The following is a 23,612-nucleotide window of genomic DNA, read 5'->3' on the forward strand; positions in this document are numbered from 1 at the left end:
CTGAACCGATAATATTATTGGTTCGGGTACTCGACCCATGCTCACCCCTAACCGAGAGCTCTAATGGAAGGGGAAGAAACAGAAACATATCAAGTTCACTTAGAATTTTGGGGCAGTGAAGCTTACGGTGTGTTTTGGGGGCATGTAGTAAAACTTTTGTGTTTTGGGGGCATGTATTAAAGCTTTTTTGAACTTGAATGTACGCAATCATGTATTTTGAAAGCTCTTTGGTAATGATGATAGATATATTTTGAAAACATTTAGGGATTCAATCTCAATTGTGTTGATTTTCATCATTGATCATGTGTTTCACATTTGGTTGATGACTTTAACATCCTGCTTCCGAATGGAATGCTTGGTATTCTACTGAGTGTGAAATGATATTCATTCCATTTGAAAACAGAAGTTAAAGTTTTATTTTGAAACAACGATCACAGAATTACAACAACATCATCTTGAAAGAAAACCTTATCCACTAACAAACATTATCTCAGAATGTCCCCAAACATCACAGAAACAAACTTGACCACTAACCACTTAGCACCCGAGAAGCCGGTTGCTAATGGAACGGAATAGTTAGTGGCATTTCGAGTTTGTTTCTCAACATACACTAGTAGAAAAAACCTCAAGTGCTTTTAGCCAAAAAACACCCAAGCACTCAGTGACACCTAATATTCTTTTTAATAAAACACTTCATACGTACTTGGGTTTTCCTATTCACCCAAGCACTTGATTGCAAATTTTACACGTGCTTGAGTTTTACTATTCACCCAAAAACACTTGGAAGTTGGACCTCCTTCACCAGTTAACTTTTCCTTTTCTTTTTTAATAGTTCACTTAGGTTAATTCCTTTGACACCATTTTCAGCTTCTTCCAATCTCCCCGTGCTTCCCCCTGCGGCCCTGCTTCTTCACCACCACCACCCACGCCAAACTCAACACCGTCATCGCTGCGTGCCATCTTCTCTCCTCTCCACCAGCCAAATCTCCGAGGAACTCGCTACCGCAGCCACTTCCTCTTCTTTCCTGGGCAAATAATCGTGCGCGCCGCCACCTTCGCCGGCCTTCCCTCCCGGTGGACACCCTAAGAGGTAAGTTCACACACGTTCTCTTCTCATATTCTAGGTTTTCTACATATAATGTAACTTTTCTGCAATTCAAATTATATTATTCACCATTTCGAAATGGAGAATCTTTTTGTGCTACTCCTTCCGTCCCGGAATACTCGCAACGGTTTGACTTTTTGCACTATTCACATGATTCACTTTGACCGTGTTTTATTTATAGTATATGAAAAATAAGTGTTAGCATATAATATATTGTTGGCTTACTTAATATATATTTTCAAAATATTAAATATTTTACAAGTTTTTATAATATATAATCGAAGATATTGATGGTCAAAGTTGTGCATTGGCAAGCGTGTCAAGTGGACGGAGGGAGTAATTGTTTATGTCTAATTAATTCGAATCAGTGTATTGGTGATCTATTTTATGAAATGTTGTTGGATATAGAGGCAAGCCTGAAAGAGAGAGTATTTAATCTTAAAGATAGGAAGAGTGAATTTAGCAGAGGAATGCAGTGCAAGAGAGTTGAATAGGTAGAATAATACTTAAAAAGAAGATGAACAAACTCAACAACCTTGGCTGTTTGTCTACTCTTGTGCGTTTGATTTTACAGTTATATGTGAAAAAGTATATGAAGTAATAACTGATAAGAATTTGCACAATTGCACCTACAAATTTCTTATATGCTACTTGAGATATATGCCTATATGATATATTAGTCACGACTATTTTTTCTTTTCGATTGTGGACTGGTAATTTAATTGGATTCTACAGGCATTAACACCATTGTTCTTGACTTTTTTTTTTGGGTGTAATATGTTCTTTTTTTAATAATTAGTTTACTAGCAAAGCACTGCATTAAATCAATTGAAATTCCTTTATTTACCAAACAACCTATTAAAATTTGAAATGCTGCATTTGAAATTCTTATGTTTTCCAAACACAAAATTTGGAATTGAATTCCAAGATTTCAATTCCAGAAATTGAATTCCATCATTTGAAATGAATTCCATGTTTTCAAACGCAACCTTATGGGTTTGATTATGTAATGGCTTCAATTATGCATTTGGGCTGTAAATTAGATTTGGATTACGATGATAGACCCTTATGAACTTGTCAGTGTAGTTCACTTAGAAGACTCAATATCAGATTTGGGAAAGCTCTGACTAATTGATAATTACTTTAGCCTTGCATAATTGCATTACTCTGACAACCCGTTTGGTAGGCGGTACTAAGTGGTGGTAATGGGCATGATTTTGTATTATAATTTGCGAGAAAATTCATATACCAAAGCTCAGTGCTAATTCACCTCAAGTGTTTCATTTTCTTCATAAATGATCATTACCATCCGTTACCACTTGGGTAATAGTATTGGGTGGAATGAAAATTTATGAAGGAAAACATAAGTTTGGATGAGATGGGTATTACTGTGGAGTGTGGACATTATGTTGTTACATTCCTTGCCAATTTACACTCAAATTCGTTACCGCCATTTATTACCGGCTACCAAATGGGCTATAAGAGTAGGTGTATCAATATTGTCTTGGATTATGATATTATGTTGTAATGCCTGCTTGGAATAGGTTTTGAGAAGTTTTAACGAACCCAAATTTCTGGGTTGTCCTACTTTCAAAGGAAGTCACTGCTTGATTTTTATAATTAAATAGTATTGGTTTCAATTTCTGATTTTTTTTTTTTTTTTTGCACTTTGTAATGGTGGATTTTTTCTATTTTCTTTTTTCAGTTTAGGGTGCATAAAACAAATAAATTAAAGAATATTCATATACTTTGAACGACTCGAACTGCATTGGAGATGCCTGCATTTTCTGTGGCTAGTGCATGTAAAGCACCCTCAACCTCCATTTTCGACCGTTCAAGACTTCTTCACCATTTTATTTCCCGAAAGTCGCGCATTGAATCGGTAAATCATAGACCTCTTCTACAACATCATTTTTATGTGTCAAATTTATGATATTCTTATTTCAATATCATCTCAGGCTGGAACAGTTTCACCTGATATTGGACTGTTTTCACTGAAATCAAGCTCAAAGAAAAGTAAAGCTGTGTCTGTGTCTGGTTCAATGGCTACATCACAGTTGGAGTCTTCCTCTACAGGTTTAGGTACTTTACGGCACAACTGTTATTGTACTCTTGTATAGTTGTATGTCTTATGTTATTTGCTTCTAAAGGGGTATTTGGTTTTCCTTAAATGTTTGAGTCTAGTAGTGCTTTTATTTTGTTATTGTGAAATTTCTGTAAAGTTGTTGATATGATTACTTGTTTTTTAGTCTCAGGGACGAAGCGGGTGTTGATTTCACTATCTGATAAGAGTGATTTAGCTTTGCTCGGAAGCGGGTTACATAGCTTAGGGTCAGTTTTGCATTGTCTCTACCTCTTTTTCTTTTTCTCCCCTTCCAATGATTAGTTGGTGGTTATTTTCAAATGGTTAGGGAGTTTTAAGTGATGAAATGCTCTGTTCAGTTATACACATGGCATATTTGAAAATCTTTCACACATGTTGCTCCCTAAGTTATGTGGACTCGACAAAACTGTTGCCCCCTCATACAGTGTCCAACATATATAGGTCTAGTTTCATCTAGGTTTTCTTCTTTTCTTCTGGTTTTGAAAGGTCACACTCATGAAGTACGACAAGATAGGTGAAACCTGGATGACCTAGGGTTCTTCTATATGTAGTATGCTTGTCAGTTATTTCTGAAAATGTAATCTAATAGTTACACTTGTTTCCAGCTTGCTTGGACATCTTATCCTCTTTTACATATTTCTGTTGTTCATTCACGGTTAATTATGCAAAGAAAAAACGAGGAAATTTGTTGTGTAAATTTATTTAGTAAAATTTTATTGTCGACCTTCTCCAAGTGGTCTGGTGGAAGTATTTCCAAAGCTAACACCAAAAACCAATAAAGTAAAGGGTCGCTCGGGAATGCTTTGGTTTTCTGTTTTAATTTCGAGATATTGGAAACAAAACCTGTTAGGTAAAATGGATTAGAACATCAAATTGCAAGCGATGTTGAAGAAACTGAAGCGAAAAACACGAAACCACATGTAGCGGTTTTATATTTTTTTGTTTTTTTTCCCTTTACCATAATACCCCACCTATGATCTTCTCGCTCCTCCATACTTATCCCCAAAAATGGTGAGGGCGGTGTAGCCGCGTCAGCACCCTCAACATGGCAAATTGTTTTTTTAATCTCTATCCTATTGAAATGATGGCAACCCAAATCACATTCCATCTGTAATTTAACAATATTTCGTAATTTAATTTTGAGGGAGCCCTTAGTTTAAAAAGGCGCAAGGCGCACTAAGGCGCACAAGGGTCATGGAGCCTAGGCGCAATGCGCAAGGCTCAGGCGCGCGCCTTTTGGATACAAGGCGCACATAATTTTCTAATGAACCTTAAATTCGGTATGGAAAAAAATTATCAGAACTTTTACTCAAAACAACATATTTCTATTGGAGTGTCATATTTTCTTGCCGGTTCATAAGTATTGCGTGATCCCGTCGATGGAGTGCCAAAATTAGAACCTTCCATGGTAATTACAAGCTGGAAATATGAAAATTAACTCATATTATGCTACTTCCACTACCCAAAAGCTAAGGTTGTAGAGATATGACTGTTGATAGGTCACATGGGGTGTGTTTATATCATTAAAAAAGAAAAACAATGTAAATAAAAGATCCACGTCATCTTATTGCGCCTGAAGACTGAAGGCGCACAAGGCGCTGCGCCTTGCGCCTTACCTAAGGCGCACAAAGGCGCACGAAAGCGCGCGCCTGGTTGACATCAGTGAGCCTGGAGAGCTCAAGGCGCCGAAGGCTGAGCCTAGGTGAGCCTTGCGCCCAAGGCGCGCTTTTTTAAACTAAGAGGGAGCCTAAAACCAACAAGATTTTGAGTACTCCGTGTATTTTTGTTTCAGTTTTGAAAAACTAAAAACTATGACAAACTGGCTTTAGGTTTATAAAAACTGAAAATTGAAATCTGACAATGATACCGAACAAGCCCTAAAACTAACTATCTCCAAGCTGTGAAGGTGATTGAATGATTTATGTTGGCTCCTGCTAATTGTTCCTACTTGATGCTTCAAATGAAGTGACTTATAGAAATTGAAATTGAAACGCTCCTCCCCATATTCCAAAGCCTCCAAATTCTGTAACAGTTTCTTTATACAGGTATATCAAATTGGGCAGTTAATAATGTCGACAGAATAATTATTTTAAATAGTTTACCTTTGTTGCCGTACCTATTTATGTAGAAGTGGAATCTGCTTGGATGACTTGGATCTGTTTACTTCATACTGCATGTCTGCAACTATAAAGACCTGCAAAGGCTGCAATATATTATTTTAATTGTAATGCCGTCCATAATATATTGCGAGTTATTTGTTTTCTGATATCATAGCCTCACATTTGACGGAATTTTCTGAAAGCAATTACAATGGAATCGTCATAATGTATCATGAAATATTTCTTTATCTAGTTGTATAGTTGCCATTTACGCCTCATGAAAATCTTAGGAGATTTCCAGTTGAGCACTTGAGCTGTCGTGGAATTTATGTGATTCTTTTGTCTTTGGTAGTGTGTGTTTGCTTTTCACTTGAGTCTCTTTATAGATCACATGATGAAGAAAATTTCTTTTTTCGTTGATTATGGCTTGTTTTTTTTTGCTCTAGATTCATGATAGTTTCAACCGGAGGAACTGCAACTTCTCTGGAAAATGCTGGCGTGTCTGTTACTAAAGTGGAGCAGCTAACTCGCTTTCCTGAAATGGTGAGCCTTTTGTATGTTTTGCTCACATATTTTTTTGTACTCCCACCTGCATGATTTCATTGGTTATTTTGACGTATATGCTTGGATGTTTGAGTAAGGTACATGTGCCTTTAAGTGCATATTTGTTATAATCTCTCTTCCTACTTGTAAAGTTAGACTGGGTGAAAGTATGAACTGACAGAAGCAATTAACACGTGACAAAATAAGCAACATACAACCCCTAACAAAATTTGATACCTTTCAGCTATCTAGCCTTGTACGAGCTGTCTCTCAGACTATCCTAAACTGCAGCCCTAGTGTCGTCCCTTAAGTACCTTTTTATTGTTGCTCTTGTTTCAACATGTCTCTCGAAAGCTGGAGAACTATTTGCATTTTGTACTGACTAGAATCTAACATGACGTGGTCAGCCGAACTCCCTTGGTTTTACTCACCTAAGATTGTATTTTGGTTTTCCTATCCATTCAAAGCTTACCATAGATAGGTGATAATAAGTGGGAGGAGGTAATAAATCTCTCAATTCTTTGTTTGTTTCAAATACATGTCCGGCTTGCTGAACACATAGATGCACACACCAAAGAGGAAAAAAGGTAAAACTTTAATTCATGAAAGTTCCATGAAGAAATTGATCATTAAGAAGAATTTATGCATCTTCTTTACAGCTTGATGGTCGTGTAAAAACTTTGCATCCTTGCATACATGGAGGCATCCTTGCTAGAAGAGACCTTAAGCATCACATGGATGCTTTAGAGGAACATGGAATCGGTCAGTCACTCGCTCACTCTAGGTTGATTACTGACAATTGATTTCCACCCGATGCTTGTATGGTTGATATAGTTTGATACAATATATTTGCAGGAACCTTTGATGTTGTTGTTGTAAATTTATACCCCTTTTATGATAAAGTAACTTCAGCTGGAGGAGTTCATTTTGATGAGGGAATTGAGAATATTGACATCGGTGGACCTGCTATGATCAGAGCTGCGGCAAAGGTAATTGTCCTGCTTGATATGCTAGAAATTTACTCAGACATTTGTTGCTGATTTTTTTTTTGTTGAACTAAACTGGTAAAGGTTACCTAAGTTGTGCGGAGTGTTGTGTGTTTTAAAGGTTGTTTTTGTCTTTCATATGTTTTTCCTTTTTTTGGAGGGAGAGGAGGGGGGGGGGGGGGGGGGGGGGGGTTGAAAAGAGGTAGGTGGGGCGGATGAGACTTGTTCAGATTTTGTGTATCTTCAGTCCTTTAGTCTTCCACTTTATATATCTTGGACACTGATATTACACTCTTGTTGGGATTTTGTAGTTTTTCTTTCCATCCTCTCCATTATTATATCTTCAATATTCTTTCTAGTTTCTACAATTTCTCTAATTTTGGATTAATTACTGGTTTCTGTTATTTTTGACTTAAAAATATGGTAACATTATAAAATAAAAGTTTATACTAAAACATCATGTCTTCTTGTCCCATCCTAATTTTCAATTAGCATGTGGTAATTAAAATATTAACCAAGAATATGTTGTTCATATGCACTTCCTAATACACAAGTCGACTGTTCCTATCTAGTGCTAACAAATAGTAACAACTGTGCCCTGAACACCTAGTTAAGTTCATGTTTATGGTTTCCTGGCCATTATGTGATTTTCTCTACTTTTAATTCTTACGAGTAATTCTTAAATACTTCGTATTATTTTTTGATTCCACAATCCGTTGTTTAAGATCCGGATTTAACTTGTGGTTTGGTTACTTGAGATATTAACTGCTGATGCAAAAAACAGAATCACAAGGATGTCTTGGTGGTGGTTGATCCACAAGATTACGCTTCTCTCTTAGATTATCTTAAGGGAGATCAGGATGATGAGATGTTCCGTAGGAAGCTTGCCTGGAAGGCTTTTCAGCATGTAGCTGCTTATGATTCTGCAGTTTCAGAGTGGCTGTGGAATCAAACTGGAGGAGGTATGTTTATGAAAGTACATATCATGACTTGTGGACAAAACTTTCTGTTAAGGGAACCCTTAAGGGTTAAATTTTGAAATTGGGATAATGGTGAGCTAAATCAAAATTACTTTGTATTGATGTATTAGTTGTAGGGGCAATCAGTTACTTTTCCCATCAAAGTTTTCAGGGGGAAACACGCTCTTTGCAATTGCAGGGCCTGAGCTTTACCACTCTAGGAGCTTCTTTGCATTTATAATGCTGCTTGCATTTGCCCCCTACCCTACCTAGACAAGAGCCTCAGCCTCAGTACAGGCATTGGGTGATGCTGTATTATATAGATTGAGAAATTCGTTTCACCTCGTTTTTTAAATGATCTTCATTATGCATTGTTATTTGTCAGCCTCTTTGATTTACAATTATACTGGACAGTGGTAACACGTATACAGATATTCTGAAAGATCGTTGTCACCATGTTGAGTTGCTAAAGCTTCCTGTTGACTGTCTTCTTCCATCATTCTTGTTAATTTAATTTATCGTGAATCCTTATTCACATGTGATATGCAAAATGAGTGTGTTCTATTATGTAATTTATGTCCGTCATAAACAGTTTTAGCCATTTTTTAAATCATCATTATAGATGAGTCTAATAGTTTTCATTTGTTGAAGAAAAATTCCCACCCAGCTTCACGGTGCCATTGTCCCTTAGAAGCTCTCTTCGGTATGGAGAGAATCCTCACCAGAAAGCTGCATTTTATGCTGACAAGAGTCTTGGAGAAGTTAATTCTGGTGGTATTGCTACAGCTGTTCAACACCATGGAAAGGTGAAACATGTTAAGAATGCCTTCTTCTGATATATTTCCTTAGATGTTTATCTCTTGTACTAGCGTTGGATTATTTATGAAGGATGACTGTCTCCAAGAAATCAAATTCCACTAATCATTAAGTATTCACTTTACCTTTTTCTGATGTTCTTTGTCTTTTTTGTATTGGTTGTCAATTTGTCATGGTATACTCTTTAGTATCTGTCCATTTCATTCATTATCATTATCATTACCCCATTGCCTTGACGAGGCTCCCGCAAGAAGCGGGGTAAGGGGGGTCGGACATACGCAACCTTACCCCTGCTATCGCAGAGAGGTTGTTTCCAATTGTCCCAAAAGCGATAACGGGATGACAACCAAACGACCATCTTCTACTTCATGGAAAGGAAGCGAAGAGGTTTTAAGAGCCATTTTGATTTAGTCCATTACATCCCACAACCAAAACAACAATTGAATCTTTGGCTCCATCGGAAATGAACAAGTATCTGTCCATTTAACTTTGGAATTTGTTCGGAACAGTTTGGTTACTAACTATACCTACTTAAGATTTGAGAACATCTTTGACGAAGAAATGTTGTAATGCTTTTAAGTTATTTTTTGCGACTTAGCAGTTCTATATTCCCTCATTGGTAGTCTTATCATCCTATGAGATTGGGCAAGGTTACTCTGTTTGTGAGCCTTGGTGCACATTAACCTTGAGTGCGTTGTAGATTTGCAGACATAAGGGAGAAGAAAGAAGAGCAGAGTGATTGAGATTCTTTTTAGATATCCGCAAATAGTAACGTGGAAGTTTAGTTTTGGTGGAGGGAGGATTGTCTATCGTCACTGCCTGAATGTATTTGGGTAGTTTATAGCTTTTGTCCAGGATGCTACTTCACCTATCTGTTTGATCACTTGACTTAAGTCCCTTCATACTTCTTTGTGTTTTGGCATCACGTAACATTTCTAATTGTCTATTGGCTTTCTCCATCTAATTGAGATTTTATGCAATCTCTTACAGAATCATCGTATTGTATCTTTCTGTAGGAAATGTCGTATAATAACTACTTGGATGCTGATGCAGCTTGGAATTGTGTCTCTGAATTCAAAGATCCAACATGTGTGGTGGTGAAGCATACAAACCCTTGTGGAGTAGCTTCACGCGATCACATAATTGAAGCATACAGGCTAGCTGTCAAAGCAGATCCAGTTAGTGCATTTGGCGGCATTGTAGCCTTCAATGTTGAAGTTGATGAGGTAACCACCTCTTCTTTTGTTTCTGGTGAATCAGTGATAGTTCATGGAATATAGGCATTGTGGTAGGCATAAGGTTCAATGATCATGGGAGTAGTATCCTATTATTAAGGATTTGGTTGAACTCGAATTTAGGCTACTCATCGAGAAGCAAACATATATTTTACTAGTAGCTTTTCAATTGAGTAAATTATCTTTCTTTTTATCATTATGGTCCTCCGTCCAACGTAATAAGCAACATTCTATATCGAAATAATGGCTAATCTAGACTTGGTCATATGAGATTTATAATTTTATTTTAAATGTCTAAGCTGTCTCCATTAGCAAATTCTTCCTTTTCATCTATTTATTTTCACTTGTCGCGTTACTTCTGTACATGGTGCTAGCAACTTTGAAGCTTTAACTTGTCCACAAAAAAACACCTTGAAGCTATATCTATCTAATTACATCAGGATTCTCCTGGTAATGCTTATGACTTTCTCACTATTCCCTGTACAAAATAGGCTGTTATGCTTTGCAGTTACACTACTAATTTTTTTTAGAAATACTTTGTTCGAGTCTTCTTCTTCTTCTGGAAACAACTGTGCAGTCTGTCTGTACTTGTCTTTAACTTAGCAGGAGTAATTGCCTGTGTTAACATTTGTTAATAATAACACTACATGGTACTTGATGTCTTAAAAATTCGCTGAGTTATTTCTGTTGCAGTAGAGGATTGATTCTAAATATCATTATCTTGATTTTATTCACGTTGAAGGCTCTTGCAAAGGATATTCGAGAGTTTAGAAGCCCTACAGATGGCGAGACTCGGATGTTTTATGAAATTGTTGTTGCGCCCAAGTATTCAGAAAAAGGACTTGAGATTCTCCGTGGAAAGTCAAAGACCTTAAGAATTCTTGAGGCAAAGAAGAATGATAAAGGAAAGCTTTCTTTGCGACAAGTTGGAGGTGGTTGGTTAGCTCAGGAGTCTGACGATTTGATACCCGAGGATATCCAATTTAAAGTCGTCTCTGGTAAAGGTCCAACAGAAAAGGAGCTAGGTGATGCACAATTTGCCTGGCTTTGTGTGAAGCATGTGAAGAGCAATGCTATAGTGATAGCTAAGGTGAAAACCATTGATTTGTTTTCGTTAATTCATGCATCTTTTGAAAAAGGGGAAATTTCAATTGAACTGCCTTTTCTGCTTTTATGATACCAATGGATTATACTAGTAAGTAAAAGGGAGTTCCGTATTCAACGGTTACATCATTTTCTCAATACCTAAATACTGATTTGAAATAGGTTGTAAAGGCTGTATAGGCTCGCCTTCACACGATATGCAGTAGCACTAAGTTCAGAATTGAACCTTAATTTCTTGTTTAAGTATTCCTTATCTTTGTGTAGAACAAATGCATGCTAGGCATGGGGAGCGGGCAGCCAAACCGTCTAGAAAGTTTGAGGATTGCTATGAGAAAAGCAGGAGATGAGGTCAAAGGAGCATCTTTGGCAAGTGATGCTTTCTTCCCATTTGGTAATTGCTCTTTCATATATTTTGCTTCTCTCTTAACTGTTAATAATTTACTATCGCTTTAAGTTTGTTGCTAGTAATTGAAGCTTACTATGCGTTAGAGGTGAAATGATTTTAATTATGTTATGTGAAACAGCTTGGAATGATGCAGTTGAAGAAGCTTGTCAGAGTGGCGTGAGTGTAATAGCAGAGCCTGGTGGCAGCATTAGAGATAAAGATGCGATAGACTGTTGCGATAAATATGGCGTGTCACTAGTTTTAACTGAAGTGAGGCACTTCCGACATTAACCATGATGCTAGAGGTAGTAGACGTTGTTGCCATTCCTTTGGCCCCAATTAGTAGAACCTGTGATATACTACCATTATAGTTAATTAGAGGGCGAGATGCTAAAATGTTGACGGCAAATAACGATCGACCTACTTGAGTCAAAAATAAAATGATGTGCCTTTTCATATCTCTCAGTACTTGTTGATAAGGTGGGAGCTTCAAGCCTGATTTCAGGTAAGGGTATGCAAGGTCATGTCTCATTTGGGTTGTATACCCGAGCATTAACTTATAATTTGCTCATGTAATCTTGATGGATTTGTTTATTAAACATGATTATTTTCATCTGAATCTTAAATTCTTTTGGTGTTGTGTTGTATGGTTGGAAAAGGTTTTCATTGCTAAAAGCAGTCTATTACTGTTAGTTAGGCGAAGACAAGGGATTCGTAGAGATTGCTGATTAGTGATTACCAGATTGAACTGTTCCATTTTGATAGTACGGATTACTAGTAATCTAGTATCTCACTCTTCGCTACTAGGTGAAAGATGCCTCTTCTTTGCATTAATTACGATTTTTTCTTTATGAGTATCGTAATTTGAATAGTCTTATTATTACTCCAAAAAACCTCCCTTTTTCTTTTGTATTGCAATTTCTTGATTATTATATGCCCTTTCGAAGTCCTGGAGAGGAAGATGCATCTTGGGTTGCTCACTTGCAAACATATTTGGGTGGGATCAAATATATGACAGGGTTACCGGATATTGTAATCATCGTTGATCAATAGGAAGAATATACGGCCCTTCGAGAATGTCCAATTATTTTTATAGATAGATTTCCTTTCATTAAATAAAAAAATATCTTCTTGATTCTCATTTTATTTCTGGTTTTAACGATATGCAGACTGGCCAAGTAAAGTGTAATGGGCTTAGAAAGTAGAGAACGAGGTGGCCTGGACCCCTCTAGAATCTAGACACTGTTGGTCGCTATTAGCCCGGTCTAGCCACCGTACAAAAGCAAGTTACGACGCTTCTTGGCCCTCACTTATATGGTCGCACACAAGTCCCTCACTTATATGGTCGCACACTCAAAAGACGCTCTTAAGTATCTTGAGTTTTCACTGCCCATTCAAATACTCCGTAGTACACAATAATACTAACCTACAACAATCTACCCATATTAATATAGACACATAGGCTTATGAAAGTTTGTCTCATATGAAATAAGTTGTTTGGCCATAACATCTGGAAAATGCCAGCACATGACAAGTGGCCAATTAAGAAAACTAGTGCTTTATACAATTTTATGGACCCTAAATAATGAGTGATTTCCGTCAATAATGTTAGAAGATGTAAAATTTCCCAAAATATGTTTCATGTTAATTTAATTCTCATACTACCGTCCACGTCATCAAAAAACCGGATTATATTTATTTTAATCAATTAGCACAAAACCGCCAACTGAAATAGCGGTTTGCCTAGTTCACCTTTAGAGCCCACCATTGGCTTATCACATTGATGACTTCTCCATGTAGAAGTAGAGATAGTCCCATCAATGTGATAAGCCAATGGCTAAACACCCACATGAAGCTCACAAACACACCCTACCAAAGTAGCAACTATGAGTTCTTTTATTGTGGAAGGAGAACCAAACACAATCAACTTTTAGCCCTTTTTTTTAACAGATTCTTCACACGAGTGGATGAATTTGCAATGACTCCTAGCTAGGCTTACTACCATTTGACTGCTTTCCTTTCCTCTTGAGAACATCTTTGTGTTATTTAGGGGTTATTTTTTGTTTTAAAAATTGCACTAAGATTAAATTAGCAAAAATGCTCCATTCAAAGGTAGAAAGGCATTGATTGATCTATCTACTAATAGCCATAAAGAAATTCTCTAAGGCAAAGGCAACTTTGACGGCTATACTTTTTATATTCTCACTGTTACTTTTTGGTAATTATAAGTCTTAATTGATACTGGTTTCATACTTTCACCTATATACCCGATATATATTTTTTGTGTCTGAGACTGAGCTAGATATATTTACGTAGTTACGTAAATGTATTAGTCAACATCCTATGAGATATTTTGACACATGTAAGGCTTTGTATTTATCAATCTCTCATACGATATTGACTACAGTATAGAATTATACGAAGTATTCCCTTTACAAGACATGTAGGTGAAAGATGATGAAGAGGCCAATATCTGATATGTATTTCAAGATACATTATCACCCCACTAAACGATAAAATAGAGATAAGACAAAAATTAAAGCAGGTGACATTTTTCAAAGAACATATGCCATTTTAGAAAAATGGATGTCATTTTTCAAAAATCGATGTCATTTTCCTTTAGCGTTTGTCTTATCTCTATTTTGCCGTTTAATGAGTGGTATGTATTTGTGAAATCATATCAGATATTAATTTATACTTCCTCAGATGAACAACGGTTCTCTTTAACGATTGTCGAAATTGAACACCCTTAAACATTAAAGTAACAAAACACATTTTTTTTTGACGGCGAGTAACAAAACAAATTAAACAAGTATATTAAGCCGTTTTAGCAGTAAAGCATGACTTAATTAAGGCAAGTCATAATAACAGACACAATGAGGGTGATGCATTATATATTTATATCGAGTATATTCCAAATGTTGACCTTTTTATGCTCCAGTCAACCAAGGAGCCCATCATGAATTCATGACCATGTTAACAAAGCCCAAAAAGGTTGGGAGTGGAATTAGTTACAAGGCCCACCATTGTTTTTCGTCTCTAAAAATATGGTATAAAGGTGTGCTAGATTCACTGCAATGAATCAATGGTACATTATTTCCACCAAGAGATGTTTTGTTTAGCAATGGAACTTTTGACCATCATATATCAGCAATGATATTGCCTGGTTTACACTAATGGAGGTTTCTAGTGTCAACCAATGCATTAAGTGAGAAAAACATTGATTAATTAATTAACTAATTTACACGTACATGTGGTCGTTTAATAGACATTGTACGTAAAAACAATGACTAGTAATTAAACGAAATACTTATCTCAACCGAGTCGTGACGTGAATAAACAATACCTACCCAGCTACCCTAATGTTGAATCTTCGCTGATATATACACACGGCCTCACAACAATCAACCTTGCTGGTGTAGCAAAGAGATAAATTACAATTGAAAAATTTCCAATAATTATGAAGTTCAATGTAAAAAGATGTTTGTCTATCTTGTTCTTTTGAAGCAGAACGTACCACTTGGAGTGAAACAAACTCCAACAAATATTACGTTACGTTGATATGTGTTTATCGTTATCCATGGAGCTAGTACAATATAAAAACACCGGAATTTTATTACTATGTATACCAATATAACCTGTATGAGCGCTTTCGTGAGTTGTATACTTGTGTTAGTGTATAGGTCTCATCTATCTTATGTCGATTTAATTTATACTCCGTAACAAAAGTAGGCAAAAACAATTCACCGATTTTTTCCTAATGCCAAAGTTAAGTGGTTGCATAATTAAATGGTTTTTCTTCAACATTATTCCTTCTAGCTACTGCCTAGGCGTCCGACTTGTAAAAAGTTCCCATCATCAATTTTGAACTCAGGATTCTTTTGTCTTTTTTTCTTTTTCTATCATGATCAACCAATAAGGATTCGTTGATGTCGGGAAAATAATTAAACTTGGAAAAAAAAATGTGTAATGATGGTCCACTAATACAAACTTCGTGCACATTTTAAATACTAGTCTTATATGCACGCGATACGTGCGAAATTATTTGAAAAACTTAAAATTGTATTATTACAACTAATCACAACAAATATTAGGCACAAAAATATTCACAAGTTCATATTTAAAAACATGAAGGTCATGCTATAGGTCAATTTTGCAATCTAAGTTCATATTTAACTAATCACAACTATTGCATCAATCAAAAAAAAATCTATGTATGTAAATAATAATCAAAGTAATAAACATTTAATTAATCAGTTTTTTAAAATAATAAGTAATCAGATTTACATTAATACGTAATTGTGAAGAGCTGAGGGTATTTTCGTCTTTTAGTTGGTGGACACCAAAAGTGTGATTACGAAAATAACCCTCCCCTCTTGGCTTATATAATAGAGATTAATCCTAGCAAAATGATTGGAAGGAGAGTCCCTTGTGAAATCTTCAAGGACAAATATTCATTTTTGTATCTAGAGTATATATTAAAAAAAATATCTATATGTCTTGCTTTTGTTTTATGTAAATTTGTAAAGTACACGTACTCATTTAAAAGCTCGGCAAATGTCGTGTCAACAAAATTTAAACCGCGACCTCATGTTTTGACATTAAAATTTTCACCAATAAATTACGTTATATTATATGTTTTTCTTTCAGAAAATAAATGAAAATGATTTGACCATGATTTTTGTGTTTAAATTATAAATATTTTCGGGGAATCGTCGGATCAAAAAAGAGTTTAATTGTCATGCTATGAAAATGGTATTAAATTTTGTGCCTTTGAGAAAAAAAAACTTACGGATATCGCCTTTAGATCTCTAGCTGTGTTTTGATAGGATGGTGAAGCCACGTCAATACTAATTCCACCATTAAGAATGTGGTCAAAGTAAAGCGCCCTTGAAATCATTTTCTTAGTTGAGGTACTTTTTACTTAATTTAATTTGAGTTTGGTAAGGAAAAATTCGAATGTAGGTTAGAATTAGGTTTCCCACATTAAAGAAGAGGTGGAAGGAGAATAATTAACATATAAGTCTAATGAGTTAACTTTGTTGAGCTTCAAAGCTTGTATTTTCGACGTGGACGTACTTGTGTTTAACCGTTGAATTTTAGAAAGAGGTACTTCCAACATATGTGAACTTTTAGTGTTCAATTTTTTTTTCGATCTAAAACCAGATAAATAAAACGAGAGCTAATTAAATTTGAATTATTAAGAGTATAATCCATATGTGAGTATTAGTTATCCCATATTGAAGAAATAAAGAGAGATTGACTACAATATAAGATTGGTGGGTTACTCCGATCCCATATCACCAATTGACTTTAGGGTGAAACTCTATCAGACTTATGTTTGGGCAAACTCTCCATCGACATGAGCTTAACTTGGCCCGGTGGGTTTTATCATGAACGTTCCATATTTCTGATATTTCAGTGCATGAATCTTCTCATTAATTAAACTCTTTAGTCTTTACGATAATCAAGTTAATAAACCTAGCTAATGTGTTCATGACTTCACAATACAAAATGGAAAGAAGCTAAGTGGAGAAGATTCGGTCTTGAAAATTCATCAGCTTTGCTTTTAAAGAAGATGCTTTGGTCAAAACTAAGCTTTTTACGTCATTCTGACATCTGTGCTACTGCTAATCTGCTACGTACAGTTTATCTTCTCTTCTCTACAATAATATTAGGGCATAAATATATCTGAAATTAATTTGATGCAACAAAAAGGGCTTTTCTTGTACGCGGAGAAATGTTGATTACTTTACATAAACAAGTTAGTCAATTTTATTTATTTATTTATTTAATAACAAAGATGCAAAGTTTCATCAATCATAATCACAATGATTATGATCATCTGTCTTGTTTTGTGCTAAATTGCTAATATAAGTCTTTTTGAGTTTTGACATGCATGCTAGTTAAGATGGATGTACAAGAGGAATATATACCATAAGTACTATCTCTATTTTAGAGCAATTTTTTTTAATAAAAAAGGTGCTTTGGTGTGTTGCTTTGTTGTTACTTTAGTGGTAAGCTAGCTAGGCAAGGTCTATTACGGTTTACTCCCTCCGCCTATTAATACTCGCATCGATTTAATACTTAAATTGACTTATTAATTTAATGGGTGTTAGCTGATAGTGGAGTATTTTTTAACATAGATAGTGAGAAATGTGTAAGGGATGGGGAGTGATGAATGGGGAGTGTGAATTTTTAAATGAATTTTTTTAAGAAGTAAGGGGTGTAAGTGGGTTAGTAGGTAAGTGTGATAAATAATATAATATTGGTAAAATTCCATTTATAGAAACAGTTCAAGTATTAAGGGACGACCCAAAAAGGAAAGCGGTGCGAGTATTAAGGAACAGAGGGAGTACTTTGTTTGATTTTAAAATGTACGGAGTACTCCGGTATGTAAAGAAACAACAAATTTACGATTAATAAAGAATTGAGCTATACGTTTATAACCTTTAGTCCTATCTCAGATCGATGATACTCAACCCCACCATCTAATTAAATAATACATCTAATTTACCCACCCCACCTCTCACACCCCTAAAATGACATGGTCCCCACTTGTTTACTTATTAAAATATCTACTCAACCACACTTGCTTTATTATTTTAATTAATTCAATTCTTTTTCTTAATACACGTGCTCGTCCAAGTGTATCTCTTAAATAAATACGGAGGGAGTAGCATATACGAAGTAGTAAAACACAAGTGTTCATAGCCTCCGTCTAATTCTCTCCATTGTTCGATCATGATCTTCATAATAAAGATCGAACTAGTAGTTTTTGACAAGTCCGAGTAGGCACCAAATGATCAGATGATTAAATTAATATGCTTAGTTAAAGTCGATGAATAATTATAAATTAAGTAGTCGACTTAAAAACGCGTTCTAAAGTATTTTCATAGTCATAGACAAGAAATACTTCGTAGTACACACTTCAAATTTTACAGTTTGCAATTAAGTTTCTCAGTATATATTTTAAAAGTTTACTTTGTCAAAAGAAAACAACTCAACAAGGCAACAAACCTTTCCCTAAAAAAAAAAACAAGGCAACAAACCTTATAATTTAGGATAATTTCACTTAAATTTTGATGGAACATTTCAATTTGCAATTAAACTAATTCCTTATTTCCATGAATACTCGATCCCTACACTACTAGAAAAACACCTTTATAGGTCGCCATTTTAAAGTCGCCTCAAATTAATGTGCGACACCAAAATATTTAGAGTACCTTTCGTGTCGCCTCTTAGTATAACAGGCGATTCGAAATGATCAATTAATTAAACTTTTTGAAAAATATATCTTTAGTGTCGCCTCTTTTATAATAGGCGACTTGTATAATAGTATTCGTGTCGCCTCAAAGGGGCGACTTCAAAACACTAAATACTTTTAAAGTCCCTAGCTTCAGAGTCGCCCCATGGACGACACTAAAGGCAATTTAGCGACTCGCAAAGGTATTTTTGTAGTAGTGCTATATATATGTAGAGGCTAGAGCCTACATATACTTGGACATTTTCGTATCCCACCACCACTAGGCACTAGCTATTAATAAGTAGCTATATATGCCTTTTCATGTGTCTTAATGGCAAAAATGAAGTTTAATTCATTAAAGCAAGGTTCTTGGAAAACCACCATAACTTACGTTTTGTTCTGTCACTTGAAGGCATCGTAGCAGCAATAATATAGATAAGGATAGGTCAAGCATAGTCTACTTGCTAGGCTACTATATTTGCTTGGGGAAGATCAATTCCATGCCATATTTATGAATACTTTCTCTAATACGGAGTACTATATTCTTGTAATTGGCATACTTGATAATTGTAAAAAGGAGAAATGTATTGTAAGATCAAGGTGACTTTTTTTGTTGTTGATCAATTGTAAAGGAAAAATCTTGTAAGGCATGGCACGTTTGATTGTAAATTGTAATACTCCGTGTCCCGTAACATATAGCAAGACCAAAGCATCGCACAACCTAATAAGAACAAAACAGGGCCCTACACAAGTACGAAGTCGTGAGTCGTAGGCTGGGTTTGGGCTGCAATTTTAGGCTTAGACGTGAAGGCTCGACCCAACTCGACACGAGGGCATATGGGCTTGTATCTTGTCGGGACCTTATTGTAAACTTTGGCATAGTCTGGCTCGACAAGAAACAAGTGGGTTTGGCTTGGCGTGGGCCGACCCTTTTCAGAATCAAGGCACATGGGCTCAGCATGAAGCATGACTCGATCCGACCCACAACCATCTTTACCAAGGCTCTGTTCTCTTCAATCTTTTGGTCCGTCTTTTTAGTGATTTATACTTATATTTTTTAAAATTAGACCAAACCAGACAAGATCATAAAAAATTAGACCAGACTAGTAAATTCAAAAATCACTCACAGCGAACAATCAGGCCATACCAGAAAAAACACTCACATAAAACAATCAGACCAGACAAAATCAGAAAATATTCAGACCATACCAAACCCGGTAAAGAAGAATCAGACATTCAGACCAGACCATATCAAAAACTATAAAATTAGACCAGACCAGGTAAAGAGAATAAAGCTAAAATCATTTAAACAGTACTACCTAGGTTGGTATACTAGTATAAAAAAAAGAGTTGACTCCTGTGTCCTAATTAACTAGCCCATTCTGATGAATAACTTTATTTTTTTCCATAATAAATTACTAAAAATCCTACTTATTTGGATTTTTTCTTTTGAATGAGTTACAAGGAAAATATTACGTACATACTATAAATGAGGGTATCAGTATCATTAGGCCAATACCTTATTTATAAATTTTATACAACTCGGACTTATACGTAGCTCAATATTAAATATTCTTTGATAAAGTGTAGTGTATGTGTAATTAAATTTAGGCTTTGTTTGATAACTCATTTCAAGTCGGTCTTTGACTCAATAGTGTTCTACGATAATTTAAAATCTATGATTTGTAGTACGTACTCCCTAATTTCTTAATTAATTGAGTAGGGGTATCTTAAAAAGTGAGCTGCAAAAGGGTAAGATGAAAGACAAGAGAGGCTTTTAGTCGAAAAGAAAACAATACAAGTGCTTTCGGGCGTTATTCTAAACGATTTGCAAGCTCAATTTGGAGGTCGAATATCCATTTTGGGAAAGCTCTAAATTCCTCTCTTATTTCAAACTAAATCAAAATATCATTGTCGGTCCCACATGGGAAAAAGGAAGAAAGAATAAGGAATAAAACATCATTTTCGCTGACTAATCTCATATCAACCTAATTAATCTTCATTAGAGCCTCATTAGTCATTACTTTGACAGTTTGACCATCATCATAATTCTAACTGTAGTTGTACACCAGCATGTACCTCAAATCTAGGGAAACAAAAGATTTTTTTTTTTGAGTGCTTAGAGAGCCGCCTATAAAAGGTAAGCCGATAAATGATGTAGACGAGATTCGATCTCTGATCTTGAGTATCATTCATCTAAGACTTTACCAATTAATCTAGTTGACATTCACAAAAGTAATACTCCGTAAAATTAAATATGCATGAAATGATATTCAATACAATATTTTTCTCTACAATGAACGCACAATATCAAATAATACTACTTAATCATCACGTACGTTTTCAAAACAAGATGTCATGATGAGTTGCAAAAACTTTAGCCAACTACGTACACTAGTTAACATCCACACATATTAAATTGTTACGGAGTATATTGCTTCGTACTACTATGAGCTAAAGTTTTTCATACATATCTATCGGCATATATACATACACAGTATTTTGGAGTATTTCATTGGAAATTTAGTGAAACACTACCTTTAAATTTAGTAGTTTTGTGAATTGCTACCTTATAAAAACTTTTTTTAATTTAACTACCTTATAAGTTTGGTTTGTTTGACTAACACTACTATTTGACATTTTCCGTTCATATTTTTCGTCGTGTATTTCTTCCATTCTTTTAAATATCTTTGTTCACTTGTTGTTTTGTTCGTTTGCCATATTAAATAACCGTTGTAGTGGAGTTCAAAGACGGAAAACAATAACAAAAAACGTCAAATGGTAGTGTTAGTCAAACAAATCAAACTTATAAGGTAGTAAAATATAATTTTCTTTTTAAAAGGTAGCAATTCACAAAACCACCAAACTTAAAGGTAGTGTTTCACCAAATTTCCTATTTCATTATAAGTAAGGATTCTAATGAGATAGAAGCAGTGGAGTACGAACTGCGAGTTATGAGGCATAATATATAGTCATGTTTTGATTGTAACAATTATATATCTTTTCTATATCTAATTAAATTTGTGATTTGCAAATATATTTTATCATTGCAGGTGTCTTATGACTAATTTTAATAAAATTGTTCTTCCCTAAAAATAAAATAAACTTTTAAGGAGCACGAACAAATCTGGTTAATTTGCTTACATGGTTCGATGTTGGGAAAAAATGCTCAAACAAGGAAATGTACTCCGTATTATTTTCTGTCATCTAAAGAGTCTTGCATAAGGGAGCATCTATAAAAGTTTTTAGACAAATTATATCCAAAATTATTATGGTTGCATTATGTAGATTAAATAATGGAGAATGTCATGGGATTTTCTTCTTCTTTGCTTTATGGCAAGAATTATGGTTGTTTGAAGGGCCCACTAATCGATCTGAATCTTGTTGGTCACTATAATGCATATATTCTGATTCTAAATTTCTAATGCTTCACTTTTATGGATGAGGTGACATCTTGAACTCCAATAGCTTGAAGTTCAACCTCCATTTGATATCAACCACCGTCGTAGTATTAAAAAAAATAAAAATAAAAATAATATATGGTAGTTCCTACTCCCTCCGTTCCTTAATGTTCTTCCCACTTAGAATCTTGAGACTGTACTTTAACAATGTGAAAATTTTATAATTTTAAATAACACGTAATTAGTTATATTAACGATGTAAAAATATGCACTGGTAAATGTTCCAAAGTAAAATGGAAAGAACGTTTAGGGAGTAATATATTTGTGCACAGTTTGAACAATGTTATAGAAAACCTACGTGTGAGTAGTACTAGTTGTCTCATATTAAAAAAGAAGAAAGAATGATGTACATATAAAATTAACGGGTTGTTTCGATTATTACCGATATATTATGTTGGTTTTAAGATAAAACTTTATAGGTCTTGTGTGACAAGGCGGCTGGTACATTTATTTGGTGCATGTACATAATTATAAAAGTGATTGAGTATATATATATAAAATCCAAATTTACATGTGGAAAGTCTTGGATAATGATTAGCATAAGTGCATAAGTAGTAAGATAGATACGCACGAAAGTGACGATGTGTTTGTTAGAAGATGAAGAAATGGGTAATGCATCACCATCGCAGCCAATTATGTTTGAGATTATTGTTTAATTACTCTCTGAAATACGTATGTCGGACCACTTTTTCCCTCTTTACGAATTCTATAGCTAATATCGTATGTCAATCACAATTCACATACACTCGAAATAATACATTTTTAAAAAGAAGAAAAAAAAACACAAGAGCATTCATATATGGTGGTATGGTGCTTGTGTATATTGCAACTAAAATACGGAGTACGAGATTGTACAATAAAAAAAACATTGATTTTAATTTAAGGAAATTTTGTGAAACACTACCTTAATGTTTGGACGTTTTATGAATTACTACCTTATAAAAACTTTTTTATATTTTGCTACCTTATAAATTTGATATGTTTTAGTAACACTACCTTGTAACAGAAAACGTTAAATCTCTCCGTTTGTGGGGCCCTTCCCAACGACTTTATTCCATTTCTCTTTCTGCTTTCTCAATCTCTGTTCTTTGCTCTTTCTGAATCTCAATCTCTATTCCCTACTTCTCTTTCTCGGTCTTTCTCCTCTCATTTACCAATCGCTGAAGCAACGCAATTATGTCATCACCAACTTGTTTCTCTTATGGATCAAGGGATAAAATAAATACTGAGACTAAACTGCTGTCTCTCATAAATCTGTACATTGCTTTCCCAGTCATCAAATTGGTACTTGCTCTGGATTTGGAAGCATGTACGAGCAGCTGAATTTAGGCTGTGCTCATTGGCTAGCCTTAATGTACGAGCAGCTGAATCAGAATGTTCGATAAAGATTAACTCGAAAACTTTGTATAACACTTCTGGCACTTGCAGTAAGATGATCGATAAAGATTAACTCGAAAACTTAGGATGAACTTGCACTTAATGATAAATTCTTCAAATAAAAGTTGAGTATATTACACTTGAAGGAGACGTTCTTCCTAGCATCTTTGGTGCTAGTCTTTTTCTCAAGCA

At 35.0% G+C, this 23,612-nt stretch overlaps 1 protein-coding gene across 2 annotated transcripts; it reads left to right on the plus strand.

Moving 5' to 3' along the window:
* The first annotated feature begins 814 nt into the window (after positions 1 to 814).
* On the plus strand, positions 815 to 11,962 carry LOC110784952 (uncharacterized). 2 transcript variants are annotated; one of them, XM_021989392.2, is made up of 13 exons: positions 815 to 1,090; positions 2,811 to 2,987; positions 3,064 to 3,187; positions 3,361 to 3,436; positions 5,755 to 5,851; positions 6,511 to 6,613; positions 6,707 to 6,840; positions 7,622 to 7,799; positions 8,448 to 8,602; positions 9,629 to 9,838; positions 10,590 to 10,937; positions 11,216 to 11,342; positions 11,476 to 11,962. In XM_021989392.2, exons 2-13 carry the CDS (start codon positions 2,880 to 2,882, stop codon positions 11,625 to 11,627), a joined length of 1,812 nt encoding a protein of 603 aa, XP_021845084.1. In that variant the 5' UTR covers positions 815 to 1,090; positions 2,811 to 2,879; the 3' UTR covers positions 11,628 to 11,962. The 2 variants fall into 2 exon arrangements, with proteins under 2 accessions (XP_021845084.1, XP_021845083.1); XM_021989391.2 differs by having other exon boundaries at positions 816 to 1,090; positions 3,355 to 3,436.
* The last annotated feature ends 11,650 nt before the right edge of the window (positions 11,963 to 23,612 follow it).

The sequence above is a fragment of the Spinacia oleracea genome, chromosome 6 (assembly GCF_020520425.1).
Source record: "Spinacia oleracea cultivar Varoflay chromosome 6, BTI_SOV_V1, whole genome shotgun sequence".
Classification (NCBI taxonomy): domain Eukaryota; kingdom Viridiplantae; phylum Streptophyta; class Magnoliopsida; order Caryophyllales; family Amaranthaceae; genus Spinacia; species Spinacia oleracea.

Excerpts from the sequence above, each read along its gene's own strand:
- LOC110784952 (XM_021989391.2), top strand. The coding sequence starts at position 2,880 with ATGCCTGCATTTTCTGTGGCTAGTGCATGTAAAGCACCCTCAACCTCC. Across the intron at positions 5,852-6,510 it reads TAACTCGCTTTCCTGAAATG|CTTGATGGTCGTGTAAAAAC; the intron begins GTGAGCCTTTTG and ends TCTTCTTTACAG. Across the intron at positions 6,841-7,621 it reads TGATCAGAGCTGCGGCAAAG|AATCACAAGGATGTCTTGGT; the intron begins GTAATTGTCCTG and ends TGCAAAAAACAG.